This window comes from Triturus cristatus, chromosome 1_2 (genome assembly GCF_964204655.1).
Source record: "Triturus cristatus chromosome 1_2, aTriCri1.1, whole genome shotgun sequence".
Lineage (NCBI taxonomy): Eukaryota > Metazoa > Chordata > Amphibia > Caudata > Salamandridae > Triturus > Triturus cristatus.
In genome coordinates, this window is record NC_140580.1 from 766461156 (window position 1) to 766486250 (window position 25095).

General features: G+C 47.0%; 1 protein-coding gene across 1 annotated transcript in view; it reads right to left on the reverse strand.

Annotated features, from left to right (window-relative positions):
- Positions 1–261: 261 nt before the first annotated feature.
- DUSP13A (dual specificity phosphatase 13A) overlaps positions 262–25095 on the reverse strand; it is a 69550-nt gene continuing 44716 nt past the window's right edge. Inside the window, exons 2-3 of the mRNA XM_085608745.1 lie at positions 14680–14897; positions 262–3390 (exon numbers count right to left, since the gene is read on the reverse strand). Coding sequence (XP_085464871.1) covers positions 3194–3390; positions 14680–14897 — 415 coding nt within the window. The 3' untranslated portion in view covers positions 262–3193. The remainder of the gene's footprint in view (positions 3391–14679; positions 14898–25095) is intronic.

Genomic DNA, 25095 nt, shown 5'->3' on the forward strand with positions numbered 1-25095 from the left:
ATCTCTCCCAAGCCCCACTCTCACATATATTTCATTTGTTTTATGGCACTACTCAAACCAGTGTTCAGTGTCAGAGCACTTTACATCACACTCACATTATACTAAGACAATGAATCATACCTGTGTATAGGAAATGTTACACAAGACAATACAGACTACAAAGTGTAGGAGTCACATGTCATCCATACTGGTAGGCGGTATAATTTAAGAGTGCTTGGTCTGGAGAAGCACAAACTCAGGATTTAAAACGGAACACAGTGGTTGGCTTTTCTAATAATAATTTATTTCTACCCAAACAAAACTTTTTTTTAGCAACAATAGGATAAAGGAAGTCTGGGGAAAACCATAACGTTTGAATCTATACCTTGCAGTTTGCATGCAGCTCTTTGATGACACCTCATAGCTCACTGTGCTATATTAGCATTGTAACTTATGAACTGAACGTAACAGAACGATCTCTATGCCGAAAGCAGTAACGCACTAAGCTAGCTCCATAAAATACAATTCTGTGTACTGCATGGTACAATATAGTTGCAGCAGTCATTTTAACCCTCTGTGCTACTTTATGATGAGTCAAAACTGTCACTAGACAAATATTCAATCTCTCTCCAGAAGGTACATTAAACACCAGAGTTATTGTGACATTTTTATTATTGCCTGAAAATGATTGGATACTCTAGGATCTCTGCAGCAGGTTCTTTTAACCCCAAAAGGTTTTTCATAATACAGTGTCCACTCAGCTCGGCGCCCGGTGCAGTGGCACTGGTCACACCACCCTAAAGTCGCCCTGCCTCAGGCTATCATCAGCTAAGCTCATTGATGGCTAAACCTTATCAATGTATTAGCAGACCTCTGTGGCAGCAAACTGCTGCTGATTTCCATTTTCCAGATTCCAACTGGTGGTCAGATCTTCTGTGATCCTCATTTGAGTATCTGCTGATGTTATAAAATCAAGGGGAGGGGGGCTTTCGTATTTTGCCAGAGTACACACGAGGCTCGAACTTCACTTGCTCTATTATGCGATTGTTTTGTTTCAGCTTTTTAATTGCACGAACCTGGCCCAAGAGGGCTGCAGCGATTTACAGTGGGACCAGAGCAGGTATACATTTCAGAGGCACTGGTAGAATATGTGATTTTCCCTCAAGTACAGGATGTTGATAAAAGGCTGCAATTCAAACCTCATTCCCCATGTTCCAAAGTCAGCAGCTCTACCCATTATGCCTCATCTCTTTCCTATATTCAGGTTTCACCAGGGCTTCTTTTAGGACTACCTGGCAGAGGTTAACCTGATTCCTATCAGCTGTTATGCTGAGTCCTCTGACATAGTAGATTCAAAGTATCTGGCTAAGGAGGCAGCATCCTTATATAGCAGAGTGACTAAAGGCCGTCCTAAACAAAACCATTCTTAACAAGACCCTCACAGAGTCCGAGCATCAGCTTGGGCTGAGCTTCACATAAACCAGGAGTACTGCAGCATCACTTTGCAATACAGCAAGAAGATTGTGGCCCAGATCTACTAAACGTTGACGCTACACAGCAAGAGAATTTCCTGTGCTGCGTTGCGTCAGAGGGAGAGAGCAGAAATGTGACATATCTACCAAAAGATGCTCTCTCGTAGCGATGGTGCACTTCTGGCTGCCTGATGCCAACACAGTCACCCTGTTGTGGCCAGAATAGTTTTTGTGCAGGAAGGAACACCTTCCTGCACAAAAACTATTCTTAGAGCATTATTCATCTTTCTATGTAGGATGTGGAATGCAGCACACATGCAAAGAGGAAGTAATGAGGAGAAATAAAGATATTCCTCCTTGTAACGCCAGCCTCGGGTAGGCACACCATTTTGGCTCAAACCCATCTTTACTGACTTTATTAGACATGGTTTGCATCATACTACATGGGTGGGTCCACAGGAATGTCAATGCTCTTCCCATGTAACTCCTCTCCGATGCAACTTATCGCAAGGCAGCGTAAGCGCTGCCTTGCTTTACTTTTGGGATAAAATCCCACGGAAAGCCACATAAATCTTAGTTTACGTGGGTTTGGAAATCCCAAAATGGATTTTGCATCACACTGGCCACAAAAGTGGTGCATTCTTGGCGCAAGATCATAGAAAATGTGGTAATGTATATGGTGGGAACTTTACATGGCTATGTTTACCTTTTGAGGGTACGCTTTATCCTCATTTATTTCGAAAGCAATGGAAAACAAAAACAAAATAGCAATACCATAGGCCACATTGGCGTGTAGGGAATAAGTCATATGCACACTCAACTAGTAATAAAAACAAGTTTCTTCATAGTAGGAAAATAGCTGTTCTGTTATCAATGCTGAGGTGGGTAGGAGAGAGGAGAGACGCCGCACCTTTGCTGGTGCCCTTTCACAACATGTGGATACTTCAGACAGAACACAACTGAGTATATGTCACTATTTGGGGCACCATCACAGTTAACAAAAGCCCCAGCTGAGCAGGTGTCCTTGACATTGCTCAGGTATTATCAATCAGTAAGGTGAGATTATCTTCTGCAACCAAGTCATATGTTATCAAAAGGCTGATTTGCATGCCATGCAAGAAAAGCAGGATGTGTACTCTCCTGTAAACAGAACGGACAGGGTGAACCGGCACGTGACAGAGTCCATACTGCCCTCAGAGGTGGTAGGGTTCTCCGAGCTGTCTCACAGATTGGCTGTTCTTCATGACTCAAGTAGTGAGAAAGGCTGAATGTTCGTGCCGGGATTTGAACCCGAAGCCATGAGATCATCAAAAACATATTTCTGTAGTGGATCCATTAGCCTACTGAACTACAAGGCCCAATACTGCCTAATAGAGGACATTTCACCATTGACTTCCACTCCGAAATCATAATTCCCTCCAGAAATAAGAAGATTTCCAATTACCAGCCGCTCCACATCAGCCCTCACACCTTATGCATCTTAACGAGGGTGACCAAATGATTTCATGTCACCAGGACACCCCTTTTCATTCCTGCACTTTGCTTTTCCATATCATTGTTGTCAGGTGTTCTGGTCCAAGTGGCTCAATTAAAATTAACCAAGACTACAACTCCCAGAATGCGCTATTATGTAAAAGCGAAGCCCGGGGAATGGAATACTGGTGTCTATGTGAGTGACATCTGGGCACCTTATCCTTGATGCCTCTTGAGAGGAGAGGACACAGCGGTCTCCTCGCCATGTCCTACTGGCATGGCGGTGCCAACTCCGCATCCAGGCGCAGTAGCTGCTTGAGGAAGCCTCGGTTAGGCCAGATCCAGCGATGCTCCGCCACGGCCCGAATGGCCTGCTCTAGCCGCAGGTGATGCCTTATCATCAGGTAGGCGAGCACCAGGGTCGCCGATCTGCTGATCCCCACTGCGCAGTGCACCAGGATCCGACCTGGGAATAAATACACACACGTTAGCTCAGCCCAGTACAGTCCTCAAATGAAAGGCAGCCAAAAAGCGAACACAGAGCTTCAAGCGTCAGTTGTTGTTGTAGACACTCATGCTCATAACGTCACTGAAAAAGTCTGTGGAACTCAGGGACAAGCACAAACCAAGATCACACAAGGTGTCAGTGGCGAGCCAAGCTAATGTGCGATTTAGTGCCTTAGCCACTGCATAGTTAATGTCCTAATACTTTTGGGTTGAAACAATACATTAAGAGAACTAAAACATGTTATTGTAGTATTAGTTGCGCACAAAGGAAAGTGTTTGTTGAAATATACGGAAATCTAAGGACTGGATGGTTAGGGCTGAGGTAATATGTCAGATTTTCCGATGAGTCAGGACTCTAAAAGGCGGGCAGGATTAGTGTAGAGTCAGTCATATCCTACTTAAGACCTTTCGCTATACTGACTTAATTCACAAGAGATGGGCTTCTCGGTGGAACGTGTGTCTTGCCCTGAACTGCACCCTCAGGGCAGCAGTGGGCGTGGCTGACGTTAGAAAGTCAAAATTACTATTCTAACTCTAATCCAAGAATGTTTGGGGAAAGAGCAACTTCATAACAAATATTCCAGGAGGCTAATTTAGAATTCCGAATCCAGTCGTGGAATATTTTGGGGAAAAGTATACATTCCAAACACAAGATGATGGATGGAAACTTTTCGACCACTCACCCCCAGTCAAGAGATCTGGGTTGAATCCATCCTTCTTTTGCTCACCAGGCCACCCCAGTTTGAAACCAGCCATATGCAAATCAGTCTTGATCCTGCTCCTCGTGGGAACAGTCCAGTCCAAGTTGCCAGGCCAGGTCCTCCCTGGACAGGAAATAAGCATCCTGGGACCGGTTTCAGGGTATCACCCCATATCAGCTGTGATAGCTTGAATCCAGTGGCACAGTGATCAAGGGACCCCCTCTGAGCATACCCATGGCCACTTAGGGCAAACAGCAAACATAACAAGTTGATGGATGGAGGGGTGAATGTTTGACAATGTTCAGCATTCAGGCCATCATCTTTTTGTGTTGCGAAAAGTATACATTCCCCAAGTATTTTTAGGAATGGTTTGAAAGTAGTATTTTGGAATGGCAAAAAGTGCTGCCCCGAGGGCGAAGCTCATGGCAAAAAACGAGGAATGCCGCCAATGACCACAACCTAGGAATACCATGCCCCGTCAATCACGGCTCAGCTAGTGTGCTGATGTGGATGGACAGGCACATGTTTACTGTTTTAATCGCATTAGCACCATAGACATTTCCATTTGGGGTTGGAGCTAGCCTGGCTTTGACAATAAACAGTGAGTTCTTTTCAGCGGACACAATGCAGTTTTTAATTCCACAGTTACACGTAACCCTGTTTACTGTGTTGTACTTTGGACAGTGGGCATTTGTGGGTGGCATGAATAGAACACTGTGTACTGCCATGGGGCCCACATCTATGAAGGCAGGAAAATAGAATGGCGCCTGGTAGAAACCTCATGCCCTGCAAAAAGACGTGCAAAAATGTGTGTTGTGAAGGGATTTATTTATACATTTTCATAAGAACTAGAAAATGCCATTAGTCAATAAGCAAATTAATAACTGTTGAAAGATTACATGGATTTTGCATCATACTAAAAGGCTAATTTTCGCGAAGCATGTTTTTTTAATTCAAGGGCATAACTTTCTCTCATCATTATACCACTCGCCCAGCTTGCTCTTACCCCAAACTTAACTGACCTCACCTTAAAGCCATATATTGCCATAGGAAGCGTCAACTGTTGAGAAAGCACATACTTTACCTAAGTGGCACGCGGACCACTAAATAATCATAACAGGTGGCAAGTTTATTTCAAACCTCACAGTCATTCTGAATAGAGATCCATTTCAACTCCAATTTTACCAATAAGGCGAGTAACTAAAGAAATCAAATTCTGCATTCGATCCCATGACTTAAGAAACTACTACCACTTAACTAAATAATTATCCAAGCAAAAAAAAATCAACTAAGCAAAATTAGTATATCGTCCCTTCCCACGCCACCTCCCCCCCTCCTCTCCCCAGCCTCTCTTCCATCCTCTTGTTTCTTGGTGCTCCTCGACCTACTCAAGTTAACTGCTTGGTTCTGGCTAATGCCCCTTAATACCTAACTGATTAGAAGGTGCTATATAAAAACTTCAAATATTTAAATAAAAGAAAGCAGGCAGAATATCGGGCACTCACCGATACTCGCCAACACTCACCAATACTCCCCCCCATACATCGCATATTGTTCACTAAGAACCACACTTGTAATTTGATAAATCCTATACTTATACACACCTGGTTTAAGTAGCCAGTGTCTACCTGCAAACGTATGTAGCAAAAGGGGCATACTTCAACATTGGGTACCTCCTTGTAGTTACTGATGACTTAAGCATGTAGCAGGCCCCTTGGGAGATCTTAACAGGATGAAGACTGTAAGGAAATGCCCCTTTTTGCATGATCACCCCCAAAGTTTTGGACTGATGCTGCTGGTTTTTGACTCTGAGAGTGCACTGAGCCCTACCAAACAGGCCTCAATGCCAGTGATCTGACACTTAAAACATGCATGTCTGATTGACTTAACCACATTTGGCATAAGTTAACTTACTTATAAGTCCCTACTTTATGGTGCAAGGGGTAACCAAGTCATGCAAGGTGAAGTGTCCCTCATGGACTGCGACACTAATTGTGCCACCACAAGTGTGACAAAGCAAAGCAATGCTCCTAGCCCACATTGCTGGCTGAAAGAGCAATATTTGAACTGTTAACTATTTTTATTTTATTTATTTTATTTATTTGAACTTATAACGCGCATCAGCTACCCACAATGGGTTTCCCGGCGCGAAGGGATAGACTCAAGAAGAAATACAGACCTCTAGACTAACTAGAATTTGCCATTTAAGCTTAATGACAAAGTCCGGGCCTTCCTTTTTAATATATATGTCACCCCTAAGGCAGACCTATCTAGACCTATGGCAAGGTGCTGTATATTAAAAAGTGGGACACAACTTCTGTTATTCAGCTCCAAGATACCCTTGGGTGAACTTGTGCTTTACAAATACACGTTATGTTATGTTACATGTGTTTTTGCATGTTCTAACAGAAAAACCCAAATTGTCATTCTTGCTGTAGAAAGGTTAGTAGTCCTATTGGCGAGTACAGGGTTACACACTGACAACTCAGCTGTGCTAACTTTTGAATGAGACTACTAAAGTTGATACTTCAAGGTTTCAAAAGAATCATTACATTAAACTCGATTTGATACCCAAGTAAAAATGAATGTAATTTTTAAGTGAATGACAACTTTAGAAAGTTGCCACTCTGTTGGCCAAGTTTTGCAGGGACTGATTACAGTTGCTGGCCACAAGACAGCCTTCTGCCCTCCTGGGAGAAGGTGTGAACAACTCTCAGGAAGGAACACAAAGGGCCTGCCAGTGGAAGAGGTGTTATCTCTTCCTTGCAGAAAAAACAAATGGAGAGTGAGCCCAAAAGTAGATCTTCGAAAGGGAAGCCTCCTTTGAAGGGCAAATGGAGGACACACACAATGGGGCCTGCTCTTTTTGTCTAGTAGACGGGTTGGCATTGGGGACACAGTTGCCAAACAAATTTTACCCTGGGCATGTAGCCCTTAGGTACCCACACCTCTTGGGTGGGCTATCGAGCTCCCCATACTGACAAAGGGGGGGGTTCTACAATCTTAGGAGTGAACAGAATATTGCATTCTGAGACAGCTAGATGCCACATTCGACAGGACGTTGCCATCAGGCAAAAGGGGACCTGGTAGCCCATTGGCTAGTAGCCATTGCATCCCAGAGGGCAAGTTCTGGGCATAAAAGTGGCACCCTTGGCACTGAGACCTCAGATCAGATCTGCACTGGAGAGACGACAGAAGAAGGACTGCCCTGCTTTTCCCTGGACCCGGCAAAGAGAGTCTGCACCAAAGACTAGACTGCACCTGCTGATCCTGGGGCTAGCAAAGAGAGGACTGTGCCTGTGGTGCCCAGCTTTAGGAAAAGTCATCCCTGAGCCCCAGACAGAAGATGTGACTTCAAGAGTCAGTTGGCTGACTTCCTGTTACAGCTTCAGGATCACAAATGCTGAAGAAGCCTGACTTTTGGAGCTGGTTGTCAAGATTGCCTGACTACCGCTGACCGTCGAAGTGCAGCCTGGGAGTCAGACTCTCGATGCTCAAAAGTTGCACCAGAGTCTGCCGGATTTGGGAGAGTTGCCAGAGTACAGTTTGGTTGCCCAAGAGGGACACTAGCCTCAGTTAAAGGACTGTTGACTTTGCTGTAACCGGAGACCAGTAGATCAGTGGCAATTGATTTTCAGCTGGATCTCAACTGGACTTCGAGGTACATTAAACCCTGAACCCAAAGTCACCCCACCATGTTTGTAGACTCAGGAGTGGCCCCAGGAAGACCTGCATCCTCAGCATTCTGTATTCCTTGCATCAGACTGAAGAAATAGTGGCATCTAGCAAAAACCCAATATAGTCCCAAGTAAAATTTTAGCATCAATGTTGCCCTCCTTAAGTGACCAGCTGCCAGATGGTCATAAATCATACAATATATAACACAAGGTATGAGAGGCAACACATAAACAAACAAGCGATTTGATATGAAACGAACCAATAAAATTCTTTCAAGAAGTGTATAAGGAGTCCGATCTTGCTTGACTGTTCCTTTTATTATTTTTCTTTCAACCTTCAGAATGTAATAAGCAGACGCAACCAACGCGTTTCGCCAAGAACAGGGGCTTTTTCAGGGCCAACAAGGTCTGTTGCTGGTAAACAATATACTTCTTGAGCAACAGAGTCCTACCAGAGTCCCAAAGCCTTCGCTTCTCACTGATTAAACACAAGTAAATGTTTCAGAAGATCTTCAACACTTAGAGAATCATTAAGTATCGTAGTTCACACATCCGAGTGCTCAATTTGGGAAACATTAATCACAGCGGCAAGGATACTATGTTCGGCGACACCATTCGTCCGTCGCGTCTATGTTCGTGTGAGTCCTTGCATCAGGACTACGTCCTTGATGTCTATGGCGGTTCACTCATAAAGACTGGAACTGAACTGGAGACTGCTTTGACTGCAAGGTACCTGTCCTGCCAAGCCACAATGACTGACACCTGTGACATGCTCCCTGTCAGAGTTGGTCATCCATAGTGCTCACTTCTGCTGCATGTAGTATTAGAGTGGAATCATAAATTGTTATGAGTTTTTCTCAGAAAGGGACAAAGAGATATATAAATACACAGGAGAAGGTCGGTGGTCAAACATCTTTATTGCAGGCCTCTTCTTTGTATCATTAAAATAATATTCCTAAAAGGTGTGTGCTATTAACACTTTTAGGGAGTCAACATGTTTCTGCCGACAGTCAATACTCATCCAGGTCAGGGGTGTTCATCTGGACTGGTCTTTCACACTATCCAAACCCCACTGAAAAAACACCATACTAACATCAGAAATGTATCAGGTGTTTTCTTTCTTTCCCTTCCCCCATACTCTCTAACAATAGAGGTTAGATAGTGTAACTGGAAAAAAGGGGCCAGTTCTGATGAATGACCTGTTCATATTCGGCCTCAGTAGTACCCACTAAACCTCTGAGGAAAAAACAATGTGGCATGCTTAAACTGCTGTAAGGGTCACATTAGCAGAGGTGCAGGCCCGATTGCCCTCCCCATATACAATGTATATTTTGATACCTATGCTTTCTTGTATGCCACAATACTGCCACAATTTCTAAAGTCCCTTTATAGAAACTTGACACTCGGACTTAGGTCTCGACCTTGGATGGTAGTCTGCAAACCCTGCACTGATATATATTTAAATGACATGCTTAGGGTGCAAGAGTGGTGATGCCACCTTATCACAGCAGAAGGTTACATTTGTAATGCTGGGGCATTTGGTTTAATGATTACTAGCTATAAAGGTATAGTAGTGTGGACTGTCAGCATTTTGGGCAAAAGAATGGCATTTTAACTTACAAATCATGGCTGTAAGCAGGAAGGCTCCTTTGTGGTTCCTTCAGCAATCACCTTTCCAGCACCGCAAAGTGGTCATTTTTCTACAAATTGGTGCAATAACAAAATAGAGTAAATATGGATACATTCTATGGAGCAGCTGTTAAATACATCAAAGCCCACTGTGATGTTACATTAAAACTATTCTGGCGTTTTGACTTGCTAGACATAAAGCAAACACAGGGAGATGATGGACGGAGTGCTGAAACTTTTCAGATACTCACCCCCAGTCACAGATCTGTGTTGAATCCATCATCGTACTTTAGGTCACTTCGCCACCCCAGTTCAGACCCAGCCATATGCAAATCAGTCTCGACCCTGTTCCTCATGGGAACAGTCCAGCTGCTAAAGGCCAAGCAAGGTCTTCCCTGGACCAGAAACAAGCATCCTGGGACCGGTTTTGGGGTGATAACCCTCATCAGACAGGCCAGCTTGAATCCAGGGGCAAAGTGAGCAAGGGACCAACGTCTGGGCATTCCCTGCCAATTTAGGGTGAACAAAGCAAACACAAGGAGATGATGGACGGAGCGCTGAAACTTTTCAGACACTCACCACCAGTCACAGATCTGGGTTGAATCCATCTTCGTTGCTAGACTTGAAACTATTCCTTGAACCATTATGGTTGGCCGGATTGATAATAAATGAATTTTTAAGGCTCATTGAGAACAGCAAAGAGTGAGACTCCGTTAATGTTTATGTGGGAACTGAGCAAGGCCACGACTGAGTGTTGTTTAAAGTCTTTAAGGCCATTAAGGCTAGATACAATTGAGACACCATTACTATTACTGGCAAAATTGAGCCCCCCTCAGGTTGACCAGGGGCAGGTGCAGTTCTACCATGCAACGTGTGTGACCCTGCTCTGCCCAAAGACTCAGCACTAAGGTATCACCGCCACTTAGAATTTTTGAGTACATTGCAGCATCTTTCTCTGGCCACAGATGACACTTTACAATCTTTAGGTACTACTTCCCTTCCCCCTCACACACTTTCAGCTCCTGCAGGTACACCATTTGATGTTTGAATGATAAAGACTACTGATGATTCCAGACTGATGCTTCTGCGTTGGGAAAATAGGGAGGCAGCAATAGTAGCCACACAGTGAGGGTAGGGACAGCCGCACACCTGATATGGTGACCCAGAAATCACGTTCCCACAAGCCTTAGGCTCTATGTGCACAGTCCCTACACTAATGATTTCTTGTTTCTCCAAGCTCCTGGGGCTCATGACTCATTGATTGCCGAAGAGATTCTTACTCAAAACGCACTGTTCCACCAAGCCCTCTCTTGGCTCACTGTTTCTCCTGGCTCTTGGAACTCATTATCTGTTTTTCTAAGATCTCGATGTACATAACTCAGTGTTCGACAAGCTCTAGGCACTCAAACCTCAAAATGTGTCCAAGCTAAATTCATGACTTGCTCTATCTACAAGCTCACATATTTATGATTTCTTGTTTGTCTCAACTCTCACTTCCTATTTGACCATCATTTATGTACATCTCACTATTTGTTCCTTCAAAGTATTGATACGCACAACTCTACATTTCACTAAGATCTCAGTACCTCTGCCTCACTATCTTCTAAACTCTTTTTACTTCCTGTACTCCAGTGATGTTCCATGATTCACAGTTTCTTCAAACTCTTAGAATTGATGACTCACTGCTTCTTCAGGTTTCCAGCGGCCATGATTTGCTTTTAGTCCAAGCTCTTGGTACTCATGACCTACATTCATGCCCAACTATTTATTCAGATTCTCATAATGTACTCTTATTGTGTAAGCTCACAACTATTTGTTTAGCCAAGCACTTGGTTCCAGGGGCGGCTGGTGGCATTTGAAAGTGGTGAGCCGTAAAATTATTTGCATACTGCACTCCAATTATTTCATCCAGAACAAAATATTACAAACAATCCGCCCAGCGGGTTTCGTCTATTGTGGACATCATCAAGTCTCAGTCATTCATGAAAAGTCACATGTTCTGTGTTCCCTCTTAGACCAATCGGTCTATTCCCGCCGTGTCACCGAGAAGGAAACGCGTTAGATGCGGAGTTTGCAGATGAGTACCTCAATATAGGACTCAAATGCCAGAGACGAACTACCATCACACAACATGTCGACAAGAGCGTCAACAAACCACCTCATGCTCAGAGAAAATCGGCATGCTATCTACTCCAGGAGGCATGGAGCTGCTGTATCAATCACACCCACCAAATAAAGCACAAAGAACAGACCCTCAACAGTGTCACTCGCTTAATTAAGAAATGGCAGAACTGGTAACGCGTCTTCATTCTGGGTCCGAAGAATGAAATGTCCACAGCTCCAACCGTGTGAGCCTCACTCAGGCCACAAAACCCCAGATGCGAGCGAGCAACGACAATGCTCCTTAGCTTTGCATAAACTTTTCAAGACCCGCCAAGTAATTTCTGGCTGCAAAATTATGGTGTAAAGAGACAATGAGGCATTAGCATAAATTAAGTGTTAAAACTGAAAAGAAGAAAGTTTTTCGGGAGATCTAACCAGCTGATTATTTCCTTTTGAAGATCCGCCCCCATCTCGGTCGGAAAAACGGGTCGACTGAAATTGCGTCTCAGAGCTCCAATCTTCCTCACCTCAACAGGCTTGCTTCCTCCTTCTGCGCTCCACCGTGGGACCACAGCCGGTCCGTGCCACCTCTACTCGCTCCCCTTGACGCCTTCACGATTCGAACGGCACTGGATTGGACTGGCAAGTGGCAACCCCTCTCAGCCAAACCTGCCGCTGCCAGCAGCGCCAGGATTGGCCTAGGGCACGGTTACTACTCGCCCGCCTTCCCATTAGGAGACCAAGGTTTGAGCCTTTGCTCAACCCTCGCTCTCCTAATGGGCATGCGCCAGCCAGAGCAGACACTAGTGCGCATGACTGGGCACGGCGCAAAAATTCGCCCTCCGTCCCCACTCATGCGCACTTGTGCTGCTGCCTGTTGCCCCTGGTCTGACATTCATGTCAGTCAACATGACGCCGGACCGCCCACCCCTTCAGACTCTGAAGGGGGTGGGCGGTCCGACGTCATGCTGACTGACATGATTGTCAGTTAGTTCTCCCTCGGGCCGGCGTCTTTGAACTTAAGTAAACTGATTCAGTTTACTTAAGTTCAGAGACGCCGACGCTGCGGGCGGGGGGGCTACGCCCCAATGGACGTACCGCGCCTGCTTGGTTCTCAAGACTCACTGTTTTTCTGAGCTCTCATTATTGATTGTGCACTATTTCACTGAGTTCTTGATACTGATGATTTACCGTTTCTCTGCGTTCTCCGTTCCCATAATTTACATTTCACCAAGCTTTTTTTTGCTAATGTGATCGCACTACTTGTGATGCCCTTGGTGTCCAAGCTCCCAGTAGTCACATCTCACTATTTCTCTGCGGATCTCAGAAGCCGTGGTCACAGTTTCTCTCGTTTATCAGTACGTGCAGTATGAGTAAATGTTTCACCAAGGTCTCAGTACTCATAACTCATTGTTTCTGTTCTCAGGATTGCCTGTATACTGGCGTCTTCTGTTCTTATAACTCAGTGTTTCTCCCAGGTAGAGGTGCTCGTGATTTACTGTCTCTCCAATAGGTCATTGTCATGATTCACTGTTTCTCCAAGCTCACAAAATTCTTAACAGTTTCTCCAAGCTCTCAATAATCATGACTCACTTTTTTTTCTCCATCTTGCAGTTTTTGCAATTTGCTGTTTCCCCAAGGGCTCCACAATTTGGAATCACTGCTTCTCCCACCTCTCTGTACTCGCAGTACCCTACTAATTTTGATGCTTGTGGGTCTTTGTTTGTCATGGTCTATATAAGCAAGACTCATTGTTTCTAAAAGCTTGCTGTACATTCTCCAAGTTTCCCATACTGATGATTGGTTATATCTCTATGATCGTGGTCCTTATCACTCTCTGTCTCTACACACACTCAGTACTATTCCCAGTTTGTATAAGCTCACTTGACTCATGATCTCAGTACTAATGACTCATTGTTCCTCTGTGTTTCAGGGCGGCTCCTCCATGTGGGCGGAGGAGCATCGCCCTACTGCTTTCTTGCAGTGCAAGAAGCAGAAACATAAAATGGTATAAATACCATTTTATGTTTCTGCTTCTTGCACTGCGGGAAAGCAGAAGAAGGGTTTGCTTGGTTTTGGATCGGGGAGGAGTTGTGTTGTGGGCGCTGACTGTATGGTGGGCCCCAGGGCCGACCAAACCAGTCACGCACACTCTCCCTTTTCTCCATGCAGCCTGCATGCAGAAAACATCCTCCCCATAGATGCCTGTGCGGTCAGCGTCCCAGCCAATCACAACGCTGCCTTTGCAGCAGTGTGATTAGCGTAGTGGAGGGGAGGGAGGCTTCCTGCGAGGACAACGCGATGCAGGACCGGACCACCAAAGGTATTTTTTTTTTGTATTTAAAATAACCCCCTCCCCCCCCCCCCACTTGGCGTGCGACACCCGCCCCCCCCCCCCCCCCACCCACGAGTCATGCAGGCCGCGACTGCTGTGCTTTTTCTTAGCATGATGCACAATCTCCCCTTTCAAGCTCTTGATACTCACAACCATTTCTCTAAGCTCTCAGTAGCCACAACTCACCTTTTCTCTAAGCACTCATTATTCCTGACTTACAGTTTCTCCAACCATACGTATACTCAGAACTCAAACCGTCTCAAGGCTCACTCTTGTTAACTCACTGTTTCGCCAATATCTTGTATTAGTGACTCTCTGGGGGATTTGTACAAGGAAGTGGCGGAGAGAGGCGTTAGCTTTCCTGGCTTAATATAGAATGCTAGACTACTTTTCTATATTATTGGAACTTATGATTCTCTGTTTCTTTGTGCTCTCAGTATTCATGACTGTTTCTCAAAACATCAAGACTCATTGCTTATCCAAGCTCTCAGTGCTCTATCTATGCTCATAACTAAATATTTCTGCAAGCAATCCATGAATAAATGTTTCTCCAAATTACAATCGGCCTGCACAGATATAGATTTGTAATTTAACCTCTTTATTAAGTTCAGGAGGGACTTAAAGACCTGGCTTTCCACCCTGGATCTTTGAGTAGTTTATTCTGGAAAGCCAACGAATTATTCTCTGTCTCTTCTGTCACACGTAGCACCAAGAAGCCTCCAAGCAATCGTTAGCGCTTTACAAAAATGAAATCATATCAAATCAAGCCACAAAGTCTTGTAGCCGCAGTGAGACGTCCATACCTCCGGTTGTGTTCAGGGCTTTGTCGATAAATTCTGCAGCAGAGTAGAAATACTTGCTTATGTCAAAGTCTGGAAGGTCGTTGGCTGGCACACCGTGGTACTCTATGGTGGTTCCATAATATTCGTGGCTCCCCTGGCTGAAGAACTTGCCGTGAGCTGCATTGAGCACGTGGGTGATCCCCATCTTCCAAAGGAGATATCTGTTGTGGGCTGTCACCCTGAAAGGGAATGGATAAATGAAGGGCACGTTGTCACAGACAAGACCATGCCTGCAGTGTCAGGGTAGCCTGTGCTGTCTTGGTTGACTGTGCCTGCCCACACCATGATATCACCCTCCCTTACCAAGACACACACTCACCTACTCTTACGTGCCTAATATTCATGTCTTGTTTTACTTCCAAATGACTAGAAAATGTAATGATATCGCGTGATGTGATGATATTATGGTTAAGGGTGAATATTCTGGGGGTGTGGTAACTTCATAAAATGAAGGGGTGGGCTACAGGGTGGACATTCTGGTACAGCAGTGACTTCGTGGATGGAGCAGCGGGTTGTAGGATGAACATTCTGGGACTGGAGTGACATAATGGAATGAGTCTCAACAAAAAAAGAAGGGAGACTAGGAGCTGGTTGTGGTCCAGTACCCGTGCTCCTGATAATTATGATACCAAATTGGGGGTAACTCGGGGTGTGTGAGGGCAACAAGAGACAAGACATGTGCTTGCCTCTGATTAGCGGGTTCTAGACCTAGAATTCTTCTCTCTTCTTCCCCGTTATTTTTTCCCCCCTCTACACTTTTTTCCTTTGTCGGTGAGTGGGTGACTGCCAGCACCCCTCCCATTGGGACAGTTACCCCCGATTTGGTATCATAATGGAATGAGTAGCATGTTTGAGAGTGAACATTCTGGTACAGTGTTGATATCATAGAACCGAGCAGGTGATTATGAGATTAACATTATGGCAGAGCTGTGATATCATGGCATGGAGGATTATGTTATGGGTTGTACATTCTGGGAGAAAGGTGGCCTACTGGAATGGATTAACAGGTCAGAGTGTAAACATACTGGGAAAGGGGTGACATGAAACTCAGCAGAGGATTGGTTATAGGATGAACATTCTGAGAGAGAGTTGTGACATACTGGACTGGAGTAACAGGTTAGGGAGTCAACATTCTGGGAGAACAGCGTCTCATGGAATGGACCAGCTGGTTAGCAGTGAACATTCTGGAAAAGCAGTGACATGGAGTGAAGAATCAGATTTTATGGCACGACATGGAGGCCAACATTATGCAATAAATCCTTTATTGCCACCACTCAGCAGCATGTTAAAAGGTTCTTGCAATAGAGAATAAAGAACTTTGAACAACATTCCAGAAACAATAAAACCCTTAGGCAGGCCTGTCCTCTTCCTTCTTTTATTGCTGCTACTCTAAGGGAGAAGTACAATTTCATGTTCCCCATACAGCTTGATAAGTTTAAGGTTGTTTGTTATTAAGGGTGTTTAGAACTTTAAGATTGATGTGTGGGACACCCTTTGAATGATTTAAAATTAACTGGAAAAAATAAAGATTTCTTTAATGTATTACCTTTTTCAATTTTATTATTATAAATTTGAAGGGAAATGCTTTTATGTCTAGGGGATCTAGAGTTATTTACCGATTACCTTTGGGGGTTAGAAAACTGATCTGTTCGTTTTATTCGGATTATAGGAATTTTGGATCGTGAGGCAGAGTTAGATATTTTAATGAGCATGCTTCGAGGTTTTTTTCATGTCTGTAACGCGGTTCGTTTCGCCATTATTAGGGAGGCCTTCCTAGGGGGATTTATTTTGATCCGTTTGTGTCTATTTGATTGAATTTTCAAAGTATCATTTTTAAAATTAGCAGTTGTCAGTTATGTGCTCGCGTCATGTTACCTTGGTTACTAAGGGAAGCATGCATTTCTCTAACCTCGCTCTCCTGTGACGACCGCGTTCTGACTCCTGTTCCGAGGTCTCATGAACGTGTGTACGCGCGCTCGCGAGTTTGTAATGATCGAATTTAGTTTTGAACTTCTATTGTTGCCGTAGAGTGTAGCGTGTCACAGGTTACCTTGGTAATGGCGTTTCTCTCACACAAATACTTCTTGTGAAGAGATCGTTCGATATTTAGCGCTTGTTTTTGTTGGAGGTGACACATTATTTTTGTGAGCAGTAGGATATTTAATTTTCCTTAATAAATATTTTTATGTGAAAGAGAGTATATTTTAAGAGGATATTTTGGTAACTTTGTTAAGGAGTTGTTTCTTTAGTTTTGAAATAGTTTGGAAGCAAGCTAGTTTCTTTAAAGTGTTGTGAGTATTTAATTTACAAGTTTTTTGGGGTTTGAAGATTTTATATTTAAATACGGAACAAGGAGAGGGTACTCTGGATGAAAAGCGTAATAAAGCAATTGAAAAAATTACCACTGAGGTGTCTCTTCGCATGGAAAGGAAATTAGAATTGCTGGCAGCATCTAAGTCAAATAGACAAGATGAGGAAAGATTCTGGTCTGCGCCAGAAAATGAAAATGCACATGCCTCTCATGAAAAGGCATCACGTAAAAGGAAACATGTGTCTTACAGTGTGCAACTGGGTAAAAGGAAGAGATCTACTATGGTAGAACATGTTTGCTTTGCCGACAGGCAAGATGATGATGCCTCGGGCATGCCGAGTGATGATGCGGCTAAAAGTGTGCGCAAACATATGTCTGTTTTATGTGACGAATCCTCTGGCAGTGCAGTGGTAGATTTGAGTTGTACTTCAGACTTCAATTCGGAGGAGGATTTAATACATCATAAAGGTTCTCTAAAAGAAGACACCTCATGCACGGAGGGTAAACAAAATCTTTTGGACCGACTGGGTGAGAATATGTTTGATCCTCTACTCATTAAGCACCCAAAGAGGAAGGTCCTTTGGCTAAGGGACTTCTTTGTGGAGAAGCATTCATTAAAGATCTGTCTAGATATGTTGGAGCATTCAGCTCACTTCAAAAATCTCAGAGGGAGATTAAAAAGGTGTTCAGTGATCGTTTTTTTGGGTCGGCCGGGAGAACGAGGAGTCGGTTCTCCGGCCAAGGCCAGGGCATCACTAGAGGCTCCTTTTCACGTGGATACGGATTCAGAGGTTTCCAAGGTCAATCTTTTTCTCGCGGCAGCGGATTTTTTCCCCAAAGACTAAGAGTGAGGGGAAGATACAACAGAGGTGAAAGACGAGGATTTATTTAAAGAAAGGGGCAATCGGAAGAGAGAGAGATCAGGTAGAAGGATTTGTCAGCAACATTTTCTTAGTAGAGTAGGACAAAGGTGGTATGCGTCCAGTAATAAATTTGCGAGAGCTGAACGATTGGGTGGTTTATCACCACTTCAAAATGGAAGGGATACACTTACTGAAAGATGTGTTGTTGAAAGGAGATTGGATGACTCGGTTGGATTTAAATGATGCATACTTTATGATTCCTACTTGCAAAGAACACCAGAGATTTCTAAGGTTTGTGTGGAAAGGGATAACTTGGAAGTTTGTTTGTTTGCCATTCCGCCTGTATTCAGCTCCATGGTGCTTCACAAATGTTTTACGACCTGTGACGGCTTTTCTGAGAGAGAGGGGTGTACAATTAATAATCTATTTGGACGACATTTTAATTATGGATCAGGACAAAGAGACTCATCTTTCACACACTAGGGTGCTGATTACGATCCTGTAAAAAATTTCCCCGTACGACTCGTATCCGGTCTTTTTACCGTGCAAATCGTACAAGTGTCGTACAAACTGCCAACTACGATTGGGAAAAAGTCCATACGAATCGCATTGGGAATAATTCCCCACACGTCCTCGGGTCGGAAAATGTGTCCGACACGTCCCCAGACGATTTACCGTACAAATGTGAAAAGTGAAGTCTGACCGCGCAAGTACGATCCATCCCGTGCGTACAATGTTACAACCGTATGGAAAAAACACCGTCCGCACCGAACTCCCATAGCAACCATGGAGACATGTGCCCGCATACGCGCCCAACACTCCCCCCAGCCCTCCTATGTACGAGTCAAATCCCCACCCGTGTATGTACACCCGTGTATGTACGAGACGTACCCCCACCCGTGAATGTATGGAGCGTACCCCCACCCCAACAGTGTATGTACGACCTGTACCCTCACCCGCGTACGTATGGAGCGTACCCCCACCCCAACCGTGTATGTACGGACCGTACCCCCACCCCAACCGTGTATGTACGACACGTACCCTCACCCGCGTATGCATGGAGCATACCCCCACCCCAACGTGTATGTACGACCCGTACCCTCACCCGCGTACGTATGGAGCGTACCCCCACCCCAACCGTGTATGTACGGACCGTACCCCCACCCCAACCGTGTATGTACGACACGTACCCTCACCCGCGTATGCATGGAGCATACCCCCACCCCAACCATGTATGTACGGACCGTACCCCCACCCCAACCGTGTATGTACGACCCGTACCCTCACCCGCGTACGTATGGAGCATACTCCCACCCCAACAGTGTATGTACGACCCGTACCCTCACCCGCGTACGTATGGAGCGTACCCCCACCCCAACAGTGTATGTACGACCCGTACCCTCACCCGCGTACGTATGGAGCGTACCCCCACTCCACCCGTGTATGTACGGACCGTACCCCCACCCCAACTGTGTATGTACGACACGTACCCTCACCCGCGTATGCATGGAGCGTACCCCCACCCCAACCGTGTATGTACAGACCGTACCCCCACCCCAACCGTGTATGTACGACACGTACCCTCACCCGCGTATGCATGGAGCGTACCCCCACCCCAACCGTGTATGTACGGACCGTATCCCCACCCCAACCGTGTATGTACGACCCGTACCCTCACCCGCGTACGTATGGAGCATACCCCCACCCCAACAGTGTATGTACGACCCGTACCCTCACCCGCGTACGTATGGAGCGTACCCCCACCCCAACCGTGTATGTACGGACCATACCCCCACCCCAACCGTGTATGTACGACCCGTACCCTCACCCGCGTACGTATGGAGCGCACCCCCACCCCAACATTCTAAGTACGGAGCGCACCCCAGGCCTCAACACCAACACCTTCACCCAACATCGCGCATGTACGAGTCGTACCAAGCCAGACACAAGGACAGCACTGTACAACAAAATTCCCGAAGTACACACCGTACACACACAAAAAACGCACGTACACAACCAGGACAAAGCAAAACAACACAAGAATACACCATTCGAATGGCACAAAGCCACAAAACATGTCCAACAAGCACAAAAACAACACATTCACTGACCTGCAACTGCCAAAATCCCAAACAGAGGCCCAAAACACAACCACTCCTTGTAACACACCCACCCAAAGTTCAAACACAGCCACACCCACCAATGGACCAATAAAAAGGGCCCACAGACACAACCCATGAGCCTTTGCAACAGACTCACTGCTGCCAGACCCCACAGACAACCTACAGCACCATACTTGAACCTTTACCACACCTTACACTTGCACACCTTCACACACACACCTTCACAAACACCCCCTCATCACATTCACACACACACCTGCACAACCACACCCACAACCATCCACACCCACACCCCCACAACCATCCACACCCACACCCCTCACCATGCCCACTAACAAGAATCCAAAGTTCACTAGCCGAGAGTGGGAGGTCCTTGTCGACGAAATCCTCAGAGTCGAGCCACACCTCTTTGGAACATTGGTCAGACAGACCTGCATGTCCGAAAAAACAGCCATGTGGCAGAGGATTGTCGATGCTGTGAATGCTGTTGCGGCCACCAGAAGGACCAGGCATGAATGCCAAGCCAGGTGGTACGATCTGCGGAGGAGGGTCCAAGCCAAAATGACCGACGACTACAACCAGGCCAACGTCACTGGAGGAGGGCCGCCCCGCAGACCCGTACACTACCATCCCTGGGAGGAGAGGGTGATGGCCATACTGCCGGTGGTGTCAGTGGACGGATTAGAAGGACTCTGAGACCCGGGTGAGTACACAAACAACTCACCTCACATGGGGGGAATGTCATCCACAACCAAACTCACAATCAGGCACGCAACCACCCCAAGCTATCGCATGACTCAACCACACTCCATGAACACGCACATGCCACTGGCGCCACCATGCCCCATGCACCCAGCTGGACAATGCAAAGTCACAGGCCGCAGAAAACACCAACACAAGACACGGTAAGCCGGATGGCGGGAGTGTGGGCCCCAAAAATCACATAGTGTAACTCAGAAGCAGACAACAATGCCCTCTGCCCATATGGCCTAGGTCACAGCCAGACAAACAGTGTGTCCCCACACAGGAAAGACTTGCCAGCAAATGGCGTACGCCTTGCATTAAGACATGGGGGTGACGGCACGTTTTTGCACATGACAGCAGCTAATGAACAGCCAACACTGTGAAAGAGTGGCAGCACACACCACCACAGCAGCAGCGCAGACACAGACACTACACCCAATGGGTGCCTGGAGATCAGAAACAAACTCACATCGACAAGCCAAGGCCATTCAAAGGACTGGAAAAAGTGTGTGTCTAGGAAGCTGGGCTGAGGTGACAGAGGGTGACACACAGAGGGAGGGAGAGGGGGACAGAGAGGGAGTGAGAAAGGGACACACAGGGAGACCAATTCAGCCTTGGGGGGTGTGGGAATGTCTGCTCGTCAGCAGGTGGACTGCGTGCATGTAGACAAGGGTGGCCAGTGCCTGAATCCCCCTCTCTTCTCCATGGCAAAACACTGGGCCATGTCTCAACCTGTGCATGAGCACAACGCCAGCTACCTGCATTATATAAGTGTGTGGAACAACTCCATGTGCCCACGTACAGTGCAACACGGAAGGCGCCAATGCATGGCTCGCCACACCTGCTCACTCCACTGGTGACTGCAGTCACAATTGACGCAGCAAGTAAGACTGTGCCACACATAGGTAAAGTCGCAAAAGCTGTGGCCAAGGGACATACCCATGCACAAGTGCACTGTGAGTGGAATGCAAGACATATCCAAATTCCCAGAGAAAATGTGCCAACTTAGAAACGAATGAAACATGGATGTTGCATGGAACAAAATTAACATTGTCTCTCTCACACACAGGTCAACGCCGTGGATCACCCCCCAACACTAGGGGGGAAAACTCACAGGACCAGGCTCGGCGGGATGACGGACCCACCGGCAGCGATGACTCTCACCACTCTGTGGACGAACCCGACCCCGACCAACCTGGCCCCTCTGGTGTCCAACCACCTGCAGCACCTGCGTCAGGTACAACTGGGCCAACCACCACCCCCACTCCTGCCACATCCCAGGAGACACCCAGGATCCCTGCCCCACCACCACAATGCAGCCAGGCTGGCCAGGAGGGACACGGTGTACCGGGCACCCAGGAGGAGGCAGGCGACAACGCCAATGCCACCCCTCAGGGGTCCCGGAGACCCGATGTGCCCACAAGGGCAGGCCAGCTGCAAGTGGGCAGGGGTGGTGGGAGTGGAGGACGGCGGAGGCACGAGCCTGACCAGTTGGCAGCGGAACCGGTATATTCCCATGTCAGAAACATCCTGGAGACATACCGGCAGGACACCACGGGCATGGCCCACGTTGTGTCCATCCTCGAGGAGATCAAGACCCAGCAGGCCCAGCAACATGCGACACCAAGGGCGGATGGAGGACAGACAGGCTGAGCTTGTGACGGTGCTCACGGAAATTAACCGTTCACTCCGTCGGATAGCCGACAACATGGGCAACCCTCTCTGTGCCACCAGGCCTAGAACATCACCACCCACAGGGAGGGATCAGGAGGAGGAGGAGGAGACATCCGACGGAGCATCCCAAACATCGTCACGGCCTGCTTCTGAGGGTCCCCGCAGGAGGGCGGGTCGTCCACAGAAAAGACCGTGAGGGTCAGCGCAACAGCACCATCTCCCAGGACACCTGGCCTGGCACCTGGCCCACTGGACCAACAGCAGCACAGCAGCAAAAGACATTCTCTGCCACATGGACTTGCTGGTCACTGTCTGACCAATGTTGACAAAGACTGTGGCATGGACTCTGAGGATTTCCAATGGCAAGGACACCAACTCCCCTAGTGAACTTTGGATTCCACACACCCGGAAAGCCCCTCATGTCATACCCCTCCCCCCCCCCCCACGTACCCCAACCAAAATAAAAAGTTACACGATAAAGAGATGCCTACATTTTGTATTATTACCTTACATGTGTCTTGTAAAGTCTAACCATGCCTGAGTTCTCATTTGACTTCAACCATCCACACCCTGGGGCCTGAGTCTGGCACAGGACACACATGGGTCACAATGTATTAGGCAAGACAGACATGGAGCACCATACACAGCCGTGATGGGCCCAACCAGCTGAGGGGGTGGCCGCACAACCGTGCCGACAGACATATTGAGTACAGCGACAGCCATGCGCAGAGGTCAGGGATCATGTGGAGTGTCCTGGGGGGCACCCAGGTATGTGTGGACAGGTGGCAGAACCATGTCCTGCAAGCTTGAGTCAGGTGGATGCAGAGAATGGTGGCCTGGCCAACGTTGGATGCATGGGGATGGCACATGTCACAATACCCACACAGTCATGGACATCATGTACAATACAGAGTCTAATCCCACACAAACAGCTTGCATCTTGCTACTCGACACATAGACACATAGCCACTATCAGGGAAAACCATGCCAGACATGCCGTATGCACCATGGCAACACACCAGCATTGACTGAGAATAGGCACCTTGGAGGCATAGGGACACCTTTATTATTCATGTATTCCGGAATGCAGAGGCAACTCGGAGTACACATAAACAGGTCATGTGGAGTAACATGTGGGTCCAACACTGGAACCCCCCTTCTGCAGCACAAATGCGTGATAGCCATGGAACTGGCAGACAAGTGTCGGCTAACAGCTAAACACCCCCTGCTGCTCACGGAGAGGCTGCCATACACCATTGATCCTCTGATGTGGAAGTCCCACACCATGTCAAGCCAATGCAAACCGTATGTGTCCGAGGGCAGTGTTACACACATTGATGCCATCATCACAATCCACAATCCCATCACAGATGACTGTCAACAAGTCTGACCATCTATTCAGGTGTACCCAGCTACATGTCATGTGTCCCATGGTGATGCGACATGTCTGCAGAGGAACCAAACATCGACAGGGGCAGTGTGCACACATCGTAAACAACTGCCACACCCAATACACCCCTGATGCATCCCTTACCCTAAGGAGACTTCCAAACTTGTCTGTGCGTGTAACGCTGAGTCAGCACACGATGACGTGTCCATGAGGAATAGCAGTGCCACAACAATGCAACCAGCAGACGGCATGCGCAAGTACCTGGGGATGAGAGACACACAAGAAGTCAGCCACAAAAAGCACAGCCACTTGCATGTGCATGTACACGACACATGTAAGGATGACAACATGCTAGGTCACAATTATGACTGGGGAAATACACTCATCACTGGCACCATCACTCGAGTGACACATCCACACACACCTCTGACTCACGTGGCATACATGCAGATGGACACACACATCGCAACACATGCCACACGGGGACCAATGCGTGCACACACAGACACTGGTACTCACCACTAAGCAAAGAAGTCGCGTATGAGCCGACTCCGGATGTCCTCTTGCGGAACCACATCCTCCACATCACTAGCCCCATTGCCAAGCCCTTCGTCCTCCACGGGTGGATGGTCCTGATCATCTTGATCCAGGATGAGTGGCACAGCTTTCTTAACTGCCATGTTGTGCAGCATGCAGCAGACCATGAAGATTTTGCAGACCTTCGCCGGGGCATATGGGAGGGCGCCGCCGGTCTTGTGGAGGCATCGGAATCGGCTCTTCAGGAGGCCAAACGTCCTCTCTATCACTCGCCTTGTGCGGCCATGGGCGGTGTTGTAGCGGAGCTGGGCCGGCGTGCTGGGGTTGCGGAGAGGTGTGATCAGCCATGGCATGTTGGGATAGCCAGCGTCCCCTACATGGAAACCACATGGACATAAGTAGGACAGGAGAAGCCGTCGTGCTGGAAGTCTACGCAAAATACAGGACAGACAGAGTGTACCCACCAACAACACATGCTCGTTCGTTGAGCAGCTGCGTCATCATTTCAGGCACCCTGCTACGCCTCATGATGTAGGCATTGTGTGCTGATCCTGGAAAACGAGCACAGACATGTGAAATCACCATGTTGGATAGACACACCACAAGGGCATTGATGGAGTGGTAGTGCTTGCGATTCCTGTACGCTACCTCCTGTGCCTGTGGTGGTACCAAAGCCACATGTGTCCCATCTATGGACCCAATGACATGGGGCATCCCTCCCAGGGCATAGAATCC